Source organism: Diadema setosum, chromosome 12, assembly GCF_964275005.1.
Source record: "Diadema setosum chromosome 12, eeDiaSeto1, whole genome shotgun sequence".
NCBI classification, from domain to species: domain Eukaryota; kingdom Metazoa; phylum Echinodermata; class Echinoidea; order Diadematoida; family Diadematidae; genus Diadema; species Diadema setosum.
In genome coordinates this window covers 3,673,860-3,686,068 of record NC_092696.1, presented here as the reverse complement: position 1 = coordinate 3,686,068, position 12,209 = coordinate 3,673,860, and the positions used below count along the sequence as shown (strand labels likewise).

Below are 12,209 nucleotides of genomic sequence, written 5' to 3'. Positions count from 1 at the left end.
AATGTGTGTGCCAATTTTCGTCGCGATCGCGCGGTCGACGGCGGAGATCTGGAGGGGGGCCTGGGAGCCCCCCCCCCCCCCCGGCTCTATCAACTACCTAAATAGCCCGGCCTAGTTAGGGTTAAGCTTATTGTGCATATTGTACATAATTGTAAGCCTGTTCCAGAGTGGTCCAATCAAGGTTTTGCAGCTCTTCTATAGGGACCGTATCCACTTTGTGGATGATGTTTTCGGAAGATGAATCTCAAAGAGAGGAAGCACACTCTTCAATTGGTCGAACCAATGTTTTGTAAGCTGCGGCTTTGACATCAGCAGATTTTAAGGGAAGATTGCGTCTTAGAAATGCAAGGACGTTATTGGCTTTATTGAAAGTATTGTTGATGTGTTGGGTCCACTTCAAACCAGAAGTGATGGTTACATCCAAGTACTTCACGAATTCAACAGATTCAAGACGGGCGTTGTTCAGATGATAAACGAGTTGCACTGTTTTTCTTTTCTTTGAAACTGTCAAAATCTCGCATTTATCTTTGTTCATACATGTAAAACAGCAAAAAAAAACACTGTATCTTTCAATATACTAAAATATGATTCATTATCAATCAAAGGGGCTTAAACTCTACACATGTGAATTGTCTTTTAATGTGCCTCGAAATCATGGGTCACTGTTTTCGCTTGTGTAATAGTCTCCGTATGTAGTCTGATTTTTAGGGTGTGTTTGTATATGTGTGTGTCTATGTTTTTTTTTTTGTTTTTTTTTTTTGTGGGTGAATCGAGTACACGTGTGTTGTTACTCCTTGACGTGGAAAAAGTGAAAAATCAAATGACCAAAAAAATCACAACAGAAAAGATATGAGACGAATTTGAAGGAAATTCGACGAAAATGATCGCTAGAATTCGAATTGGAAATAACGAGAATGATTGAATAGACTTTGTTCACAAACAATCAACAAAAGATGAATTAGAATCTAGGACTGGCATATTGTAGATTTCCCCAGAAATATGTGCATAACAAAACGAACAAAAAGTCACACACACTGATATTGCGTTAGGACTAAAAATAAGTGAAATGGGTCAACCTAGCCGACCTTGACTTTTTTTCGGAAAGAGCACGTTTTCTTTTACATTATGTTAAAATTTGGGGTCATACAACGGGCGGAAAAGTGTGGGTTTTTTTTTAGCAGTTTATCTCGAATATTTTTGGAAGACTAGTGTGATTAAAGTGTCTTTAGAGTTCCTTTTCCACTTCTGAAAAACCTTGTTCACACTCTTCACTTTCAACTCTAATAACTTTTGAAAGGATAGTGCTACTGCTTTGAAAGTTGGCATTAATTATAGCAGAATTTGTTTTATAATTAGGCATGCTTAATTTCAGTTTAATCTGATAATCCCTTCATTGTTAATATTTGGTGGCTTACTTCCTGTTTTTTGTCCCATTCATCGCACAGCCAGCACGGTTTGGTAAAGATTAAGCGCTTGAATAGACACTGTACTTCAGAGCCTCTTTTCTCAGTTCACACTTTTCCTGAGTTTGTGCTTTCTTTCCAATATTTAGATAGGTTAGGAGAGTCCATTTGATTTGAGTTATACATCATTTTAAAGCTTAAAGTCTGCTCTTTCAGAATATGGTCAACCCACGTAGTCCATTTTCTTTGTTCATATTCAACACACAGTTCGCAGTGACAAACCATGTCTTGAATATGTAGAGAGAAAAATGAATAATGGGTTAGCCTTCGTGGGAGTGACCAAATTATCGCCGACATGACCATGTAGAGGTTATGGACCTCTTTGATACACAATACGCATACATACAATGTATGTATGTTGTTCATTATCTCTGTTATTATTGTTATTACCAGTATTATTATCATTATTATTATTACTGATAATACTACTAATATTATTTTGATGCACAGGATATGTATGTACTCCAGCAAAAGAATACTTGCTACATGTGTTAGGACATAATACTATACCTCTGCTTTACATAATGGTGTCATGATGCTCACAAATATATTATCACCTAGCTGTGTGACTTAGCACTGCACTGCACTAAACCTACACCCTACTTACTTGTATTCGACTCAGGTTCTTGTTATACTGCATACGGAGAACATGCATGTATAAATCAAACAATGCTAACGTTTATTGTGCACACCCGGTTTGATATACGGGGTTGTAGATAAATTGGGTCGAGATCATATTTTGTCTAGAGGAGACCTCGTCTACAGAATCGGTAGTCAACATAAAAACATTAAATCGTAACGGAATGAGGTTGATTTACAACGGAGCGCATTGATATACTTAACAAGTTCACGTGCGCTTCACAAAATCAATTTGCACATGCATATGTATTAAGTTTCCTAAAAATACTAGGAAGCATAACCGAGATATTGAGAAAAGAGTGAAATTTTAGCTTTTCGGTTGACCTTTGGACTTTCCACCTCATAATTTTCTCTAAATAATATAATTGTGTAATACATTGTGTAATAATGGTGTAATACATGTTTATTCAAGGTTTGAAGACAACGCATTTGGCTCTTGCATAGATATGAGGAAATAGTGACATTTAGAGCATTAAAACTTGACCTTTCACCTTTTTATCTTTGATCTTTGACATTGAGCATTGGCATACAATAAATAGTATTTTAGATAGGCACAACTTCGTCCAGTCATGTATGCCTAATTTCATTAGTATATCTCAAACGGTTCTCAAGTTATGCTGTCCAAACACAATATTACGGACGGACGGTCAACCCGAAAACAAATGCCTCCGGCCGCGGCTACAGTTTTTGATGAAAGGACTGGAAAAAAAAGTTTTGAATAGGAAGTATGTATATGGGATGTAACATAAATACATGAGAACATGCAGTGCTTATGAAAAGAATGGAGCATGTATTTTAGGAACTTTTGCATTCCAAGCCACAGATGTCAAGTGCTTTTTTTTTTGATAAGGTTTGATGAAAACAACATCTCCCCTCTGTCGTAATCCAGGATACCATTTTAGTAAAGAGAGCAGAAGAAGTACATAATTCACAAGGAGAGTATCGCTAACGTTATGGCTTAATGCATTTAAAGCGTGTTAATTTATATCAAGAATATCAACATTGTGTAATGTTATCGATATGGTATGGGGCAAGGGGGCTCATGGGGACATTTCTGATCAGCTAATGATCTGTTACTGGATCTAGAATACCATTATAGGTTGAGAAGTATTATCATTTACTTCACCGATATTGGTATTGGTATAAAGATGGAACATAAACTCTATATCAAAACTGCGTATGAACCATCACCATTGATATTTTCTTGATAAAATCCTTGATGGAAGCATCATTAGGGTGGTAGGATTTTAATTTGTTTAAAATATCCCACCCCCTCTTGGGGGTTGGAAGGGAGGGAGAGGGGGCCCGAACTATGATATTTTTTTTTTTTTTTTTTTTTTTTTTTTATGCCTCCGCAACGAAGTGGCCGGAGGCATTATGTTTTCGGGTCGTCCGTCCGTCCGTCCGTCCGTCCGTACGTCCGTACGTCCGTCCGTACGTCCGTCCGTCCCGTTTTGTTTTTGTCGATATCTCAAGAACCGTGTGGTGGTTTTACATCAAACTTGGTATGAGGGTATATCCTTGGGGGATAATACTTTGTGTGGATTTTAGGTCACAGGGTCAAAGGTCAAAGGTCACAGGTTATTTTGTGAAGAAAAAAAAACCTGAAATTTCATGTTTTTCTCCGTATCTCGCAAATGGTTCAGGTATCTTCATGGAACTTAGTATATATGCTTGTACCGATGGGCAGTGATTATCTAGGGAAGTTGGGGGTCATGGATCAAAGGTCAGGGGGGTCAAAGGTCAAGGTCAACTCCTCAAAATATTACTACTTTCCTTAAAATGCAATATGCCTGAAGGTTTTTTTTTCTTTTTTTTTTAAACTTGATGTATGGCATGTATTACAGAATATATATTTTGGGGAAGTTTCTTGCCAAAAGGTCAAAGGTCAAAAGGTAAAAGGTGAAGTGAAAGTGCTAAATTGCACTTTTTCCTCCATATCTCGAAAGTAACTCAAGGTATCTTCATGAAACTTACATATTTATGCATGTTCTACCTAACAGTGATTCTCTGTGGAACTGTGAGGTCAAAGGTCAAACGAAAGGTTTAGATAATGCTATTTTCCCATTTGATACTGAAATTATACTTTTTCTCAATACCTTGAAAATTACTCAATGCATAAACTTATAAAAGGGTCAAAAGTCAAGTAAAAATCATCAGTTCCCCAAATACCTGCACTCTGACATTTTAATCATTCATCCAATTGAACCTAGTTCTAGGAAAGTGAACATTCAGCACATTTGTGTCAAACCTGTCATTTTAATATTTTGCCAATTGTGTGAAACTGTCATCACACGGGTGTCATTGTCAAGACATTGTACTATACACCTATTAGGAGAACCATGCATTATGGCGGAGGCATATCAGTCGCCGTAGCGATATATCTAGTTTTCTTCTTCTTCTTCTCGATAACCAAATAAGAAAGAGCTACGTTGGTACGTGCTGTGAAGAAATTGATGAATATAGTTTCTTATCAAAGTCAAATTTAATATCTTATCAAGGGATTCCGAGCTTTAGGACTGGGGGGGGGGGGGGTGGAATGGGGTGATGGATCAAAATTTTGATGGCATATTAAACTTCTCTCTAAATTCTTATGACATACTTTGACCAAACGTGGCAGGTAAAGCATCCCAAGGTTAGGTACTAGAATGCCATTTCGGTTTTTTTTTTTTTCGTTTTTTTTTTTCTTTTTGAAGGGCCAACAAGTCCGGTGGAAGGGAGGGGGCGTAGTACTCAATTTTTGAGATTGTTTAAAAAAAGAAGGAAAATCTTTTATATGGAACCACAAGTGATATGGATAATAAAATGCTAAATACTGATTAGCACATTAATGAATGTCAAGTTTGGTAAGGCGAATGCAGGGATTCGGGGCAGAGCAGACGGAATCTCCACATTTTCAGCTTCTTCTTGACATTGGAGGAAATTAATTTTAGTGGTCGTTTACGGCTGGTGGCCGCTATAGACAGGTGGTGGCGTTAAGAAAGATTTTACTATACAGTCAAACCTGTCTATAGCGGCCACTCCAAGGGAAACAAAAAGTGGCCGTTATAAACAGGAGGCCGCTGTATACGTATATGCCTTTCTCTAGGAGGGAATTGTTTTTGATGGTCGTATGTGGCAGATGGCCGCTATAGACAGATGGTCACCAAGACAAATTTGATTGTAGCCCGATAGTAGAAACCTGTCTACCGACCACGGAGACGGAAAACGGCTGTTGTAGACAGGTGGCCGCTATAGAATACACAGGTTCTATATCATGCTTTTTATCTTGGAGGGAATTGTTTATAGTGCTTGTTATGGCAGGTGGCCGCTACAGACTGGTAGTCGGGAAGATAGGTTTTACTGTACAGTCAAACTTATTTTTAGCCGCCACTGAAGGGAAATGAAAAAAAAAAAACAAAAACAAAAACATTGTAGATAGGTGGCCGCTATGTACAGGCAGTCGCTTAGACAAGATAACTGTAAAGAAAAAAAAATGGTAATGGCTCATGCGTACAGTGTAGTTTTTATAGAGACTCTTAGAGTTTATCATCAATAAATACATACACAGAATCAGTGAAGTGAGTGGTTCGCACATTTCCCGACAAAAGCCCTAGCGTGGCTTAGCAGCCTGGACTTACCAAACCCGGCATATTTCCGTTAAAGCAATTTCGAGATTTGAACATTTCCAGGCAAGACGTTCACACATTTCCCGGCTCCACAAGACGTGAACATAAGCATTACCTCTATACGAAATTATATTTTCAAATGTAGCCAAGGAGGTGCAATACGCGAGCTAGTACCTCCTTGATGTATTACTTATCATTCTCTTTTTTTTTCTTCATTTTTAGGCTATTTATCCACAATAAAGCAGTGATTTCTCGACCAAAGTCTATCTATTTTGTTGTTTTTTGTTATTGTGTATATAGGTGGGTTTTCTGACCAAATTGTGCTGCATCTTGTGCAAAACTACCCATTCATATGCTGTCCAGGTGACCTCGGGGGAATTAAAGACTTAACAGACGACGCCCTGGCAACCTGGACTTACCAATTTTTAACTATACGCGTAATAACGATAAGGAGAAGAAGTGGGACTCCAATGAAAAGTTATATGCACTGCCTCTTTGAAATACTAAATAACACACCATCAGATTCTATAGTCTGAACATAATAACACACGTGTTGTAGAACTTTACTGCTAAGTTCTTACCTGGCAGTTCGAAGCCTCTGCGCCGAGGATGTTGTAGAAGTCCGTATGAAATTGTGATTCAAATATTGCTACTTTGCTGAGTACACTCCTGGAACACATACCCTCTGCCAAATCACGTGACACAGTTCTTCCGCATTTCACACCGTAAATGTCCAATGATCGCTAATTGGAAGGAGCATCAATCGACAGGTAGTGAAAGGTAATAATACACGGTGATGGTGGAAAATGTACATGCAGTTGTTTCGGATGTTGGAAACTCAGAGCAACTGAGATAAGTTTGATACACTTAAATCATATTTTTATTTCACCTATCAGAACCTAAAGAAATAATGTGCATATTGTATGTTCCACTTGTTTTATTGTGATGAAGAGTTTTTCGAGGAGTGACACTGACGAGACTTAATCAACACTCATAGTGTGTACCCTAGATGTATCGTATCGGTCTGGTAATTTGCAGATCACGTATAGCATACAATTGTAGCATATCACTTCGATACAAAGCGTCTTTAGCAAAATTATGGTCACACTTAAAAGATTTTACCAAAAGCAGGTTTGAAACTATAACTTGTAAGGGACCGTTTTGATTTTAGAAAACAGTTGCACTTTTACCCCAGTGAATCTAATATTGCCGCTACTTTTCGACACAAAATAGAAAATTAATTCCAAACATGGACTATCATAGTCAAACATTTCAAAAAGGCCAGTGGAACACGTACACATAATTTACCATCAACAAAAGTCCCATGGGGGTTTAGATTTTTTATTCACATTTCAATTTATATAGCGAGTTTTGTTGCAACTTCATTACGAAAGGAAACCTAACTTCATATGATTACATAAATGACTTTATATTCAACTTTTATTCACAGGGCTTTGACAGATCTTACAACCATAATAGCAAGTGATAAGTTGAGAAGTGTGTATATAATTACACACGCGCACACGCACACACACGCACACACACGCAAAGGCGCATACTCATGCTCAGAAATTCGTTGTCATTTTCTAATAGTCTTTCAGCACTTTTCAAATGGATATCCTAGCGTAATCACTCACCACTTGATTAAAGCGCACCATAAAAGCGACTCCTGAATTTGTATGTTCTGGCGAATATGATGACAGTTCGTACTTTTTCCGTCGTTCTCCCACTGCTCTAGCGCCCTCCTCGGTATGATATTCCAACATAGAGTTTGTATGTTCATATTCTAACTCATGTGATGAGAGGTCGTACTCTTTCCATCGTTTTCCCACTGCTCTGGCGGCTTCTTCAGTATGACATTCAAACGCAACGTCAACGCAGAAATCACGGCATCGACGATCACCAAAGTTATTTCGACCAGAGTCTATCAAGCCTTGGATGATATCAAGACCGAGTTCCTTCCCTGAAGCTGAGGTGAAGTAGAGTAGGTAGCGGAACTCCTGACGTCGACTAAGACATTCACTTTTCACCTTGTCGTACTTGGGCCGATCATTGGCAAATAGATTTTCAATATACAACGCTGCAATGTATTCTTGGAACAACTTGTGAGGAAACGAAACCGTTGATGCAACAAAGGATGAAATGTTGACATCCCGTCGACGCTCCCTTGGAATTACATCTGTTTCTGTTGTCAAAACACCCACGCTGCAGCATGTTTCACGACATCACGACAATCTTTGAATTTTTCTTCAGGAAATGAAAGATTCCTGTCCAATAAACCGTGAAGTGCAATCTCACTTATGTCTTGAATTGCCTCATGAGCTTTCTTCAATAGCTCAACCACGTTCTGATTCTGAAGATTTCCACAAGTTTTTGATGCGAAGTGTTCTTTTAAGAAAGAGATCATTTCTCCAAAGATTTTCGAGATAGTTTTCAATTCTTGCATTTTCTCTTGTTTCTCTTCATTGCAATCGTTCCACATAAGGCAAAGCATTGCACAGTAGATAGGAAATGGGGCCATGTTCGACCAGATGACTTCATTTTCCTCCATGAAACTTATCAAACTTTCTGCACGATTAATCTTCCCTCGTATCTTAAAGTACCTCTCAATGAAATCTGATAAATTACCCTTCTTAAATCCTTCTACGTGAAGAAACGTGTAAGTGTCAGCAAGTTCCTTTTCCATCACAAATTCGTCAGTTCTCCATGGTCGTGTGGTCACAATTACTTTGCATGACTTATATTGCTCCATTCTTAGAATGTGAATGACCTCACTGCTGTCTTCTCCACGTAATTTTCCGTTATACTCGTCAAATCCATCAAAAATAATGACTATTCTTTTTGGATTTCTTAAAATATAGTCATCGATCTGGTACGATTTTGCTGGATTTGAATCGGAGAGATAGGTTTTCACAATACCACCAATACTTTCTTTGTTAGTGACATCTCGAAGAGGAATTAGAATCACCATGTCCAGATCCTGGAAAATCCGTCCCTGGCACCAGTCCCAGGCAATTTTAGCACAAAGTGTCGTTTTTCCGACACCCCCTTCACCCTGGATCAGAAGGCGCTTTGAAATATGTCCATTTTCATCGTTGGTCAAAAGATCACAGTAAGTTATTGGTGTCTTAGTGATACCTTTGCTAGTTCTGTCTATTATACTTAAATTGGTATTTTTATTTCATCCAACTCAACACGTTCCATAAAGTTGAATGGATCCACAGTGACTTTCCGTCGTGACATACGGTAATACGCCTTTAGCTCTTCTTTGCACCGCAGTACCTGTTCATTAGTAAGCGATGATGTTCCTAAGGGTGAAGCTATTTGAAAGACAGAAAACAATTTGTTTGTATAAACAATGAAAAATCTTCTTTGCGCTCAGTTGATTGTGGAGTTCCACAAGGAAGTATTCTAGGGCCGTTACATCTTATTATCTACATCAATGATTTTCCAATATCTTCAAATGTTCTTTCTTTTATATTATTTGCAGATGATTCTAATCTTTTCTTTTCTCATTCAAATCCTCATACATTAGTTGATGTCATGAATATAGAATTGAACAAGATAATGCAATGGCTAAGAGCAAATAGATTATCGCTTAATTTGCAGAAAACAAATGTGATGTTGTTTAGAAATACCATTGATAAATTGCCACATGATATAATTTTAAAAAATGAAGTGATAAAACAGGTCTATTCTGTTAGATTTCTTGGTGTAACTGTAGACAGTAAGCTTTCTTGGAAACAGCATATAGATTGTAGGCCGCACTATTTCCAGTAACATAGGTGTAATTGATAAAGTAAAGTTTTGTTTTTCTGTTAAAAAGTTGCTAATGTTATATTCAACGTTAATTTTACCTTATTAAACGTATGGAATTATAGTATGGGAAAATACACATTCAACTTATTTGGATAGATCATTTTTGTTTAAAAAAAGCACTTCGAGTAATATGTTATACATCCAAATATTCCCATACTGACGGATTATTTGTGGAGAATAAGGTTTTGAAAGTAAGGGATTTGTATTCTTATTACCTTGGTCAATTTATGTACAGTTTGTCTAATAATTCACTTCCTTTAGTTTTTGAAAATATGTCTAATAAGAATAAAAATATTCATAAATACCCCACTCGTCAAACAGATGAATATCATTTGCCCCTCACCCGAAATCTATTTACAAAATCCACGTTTATCTACAGTGGCCCAAAATTTTGGAATTCCCTTGAGAAAAATATAAAAGATTCCATTAGTTTGAAATCATTCTCTAGTAATTTAAAGAAATATTTGATTATCTCATATGTACCCCATGATTAGATTGACTGTTTGGAATTGTTGTTCTTTTTTCTTCACCCTGCATCGAGAATGTTGACCTGCCCTTCGCTCTCTCTACTCCCCCTCTCCCCCTCCCTCCCTCTCTTTCCCTACTCTCTTCTGTGTGTGCACAATGTATGTGGATGCATACATGTGTGTGTACGTGCGTGTGTGTGCGTATGTGTATGTGGGTACGTGTGTGTGCTTGTGTGCATGTGTATGTGTATGTGTATGTGTATGTCTATGTCTATGTGTATGTGTATACATGTGAAAGCGTATACTTCATGTAACCATCCGATTCGATTGAATGAAAACTGTATACTTCCAATGATTAGCTTGTACGGTACATGTGTCGTTGTATTGTGCTATAAAGTCATATATAATTTATGTATTGTAGTAATGTAACGTAAGTGAGGGGACTACAATCTACAAGTTCGCTTTTTAGCAGCCCCTCAATTTCCATTTCCATGAAGTTCTTTTAAGAACCAATATGTATCATTATGTTCCAATATATGTAATTATGTCAAAGTGTATTACCTGTGTTTGATTGGAAATGAAAATAAAAAAAAAAAAACAAGGAAAAGTAGAAATTACGCGGTGCGTAATCTATTATGTCCCCGCCGGAAGTAGCATTAAGTAGCAAAATGTACAATATAGGTAAAAAATCAAGGTCAAAGGTCAAAGAAGTCAAAGGTCAAAATTCTGTGTAGAAGTTTTGAAGCCCTCACCTAGTCCCATCACATAAAGCAAACAGAATAAAAATCGGGTTAGAAATGGCGAAGGAGTAGCATTTTGTAGCCAATGTACAATAATAGGTCAAAGTGTGTACCGTAGGGTCAGCAAATTAATTGCCTGTGCCACAGGCTCGGGAATGAACATTCTATATATTTTTTTTTTTTTTTTTTTTTTTTTTTTGCAGCTGGTCATGATGTACTATTAAAGCAGCTGTTCCTTTTTCTTTTTGCTTCATTCACTACATCAGATATCTTATATTCCCCCAATACACTTATGATTCCAATATAGAGGGGTACATAGTATGTTGTACTTTTCAAACACCGCTCAAGTACCTTTTTATTTTTATTTTATTTACTTATCTATCTCACTTATCTAATTATTTCATTTATTGATTTATTTATTCATTTTGGTGTGAATTTGAACACTTCAGTGCCAAAGTAACGACATGACTGAAAGAAATATTGATATCTCACTACTTTCTGAGATTTACAAGATATGACATTTCAGGTTGTAATCAAAAAAAGAAGAAAAGAGACAGAGAAAATAGGAAAAATATAATTTTTCAATTGTTAGTCAATGTTTCTGGACATACACACACATTGCAGAGCAATAAGGCATCGTTACATAGAAAGATTAGGTCACAAAGGAGTGACCTACAAAGTTGTAAACGTACAGTATACATAGGAACTTTGAGCAAAATGACAACAAATTATACTGATAACTGGTCAATAGCACAATCAGGGTACACTGTACATGCAAATGTGTAACAGGGGAAAAATGAGAAAACTTGGTGAAAATGTGTTCTTTTGCTGTTTGTAGTAGCCGAGTGTTCAAATTTTCACTTCATGTAAAGAAAGAGTCAAAATCTTGCATTAAAATGCGCATAAATTAGCATTTTAATTAGAGTGTCAAATTACACTGAAATGACTATTATCTTGATCAAAATTCATTTAAAAAAGAAGAATGTTTTTTTTCATCTGAAAGTGCTTTTAGATATTCCTGATGAATACCTCTTTCATTCATCACTATTACATAGCCATGACATGTGATATGTACAACTGTACATTGTATTACCATTCCATATGATATCCAACTTTTATATTAAACATGACATTCCTTCTTTTCAATTTCATCCAATTTTATTGGCTTTATTAAATTCAACTTATCAAATGGTGTTCAATGTCTTTAAGATGCCAAAGTTACATATTTTAAAATTTAAGCATTCATTTCCGCATTGAAAAAGTAGACAATTGACAAACATTAAAGGTTCTGTTCTGTCTGACTTTAGTTTACCTTGTTCTTCGGCAAGTCCAGCATCCTTATCATCGACCCCATCTTGTTGGTTCTATTCACCGAAAGCACATGACATCAGCATTTGCCCTGCAAAAAGGGGATATGAATGTTAAGCATACAAAATTAATTTTTTAAGTGGAATGTAGAATTGTCTTCTGAAG

At 36.8% G+C, this 12,209-nt stretch overlaps 1 protein-coding gene across 1 annotated transcript in view; it reads right to left on the bottom strand.

The window, feature by feature from the left end:
* Nucleotides 1–12,209, bottom strand: part of LOC140236296 (uncharacterized) — a 60,011-nt gene that overhangs the window by 16,537 nt on the left and 31,265 nt on the right. The window contains 4 exon segments of the mRNA XM_072316250.1: nucleotides 6,292–6,453; nucleotides 7,348–7,931; nucleotides 7,934–8,885; nucleotides 8,888–9,030. Coding sequence (XP_072172351.1) covers nucleotides 6,292–6,453; nucleotides 7,348–7,931; nucleotides 7,934–8,885; nucleotides 8,888–9,030 — 1,841 coding nt within the window.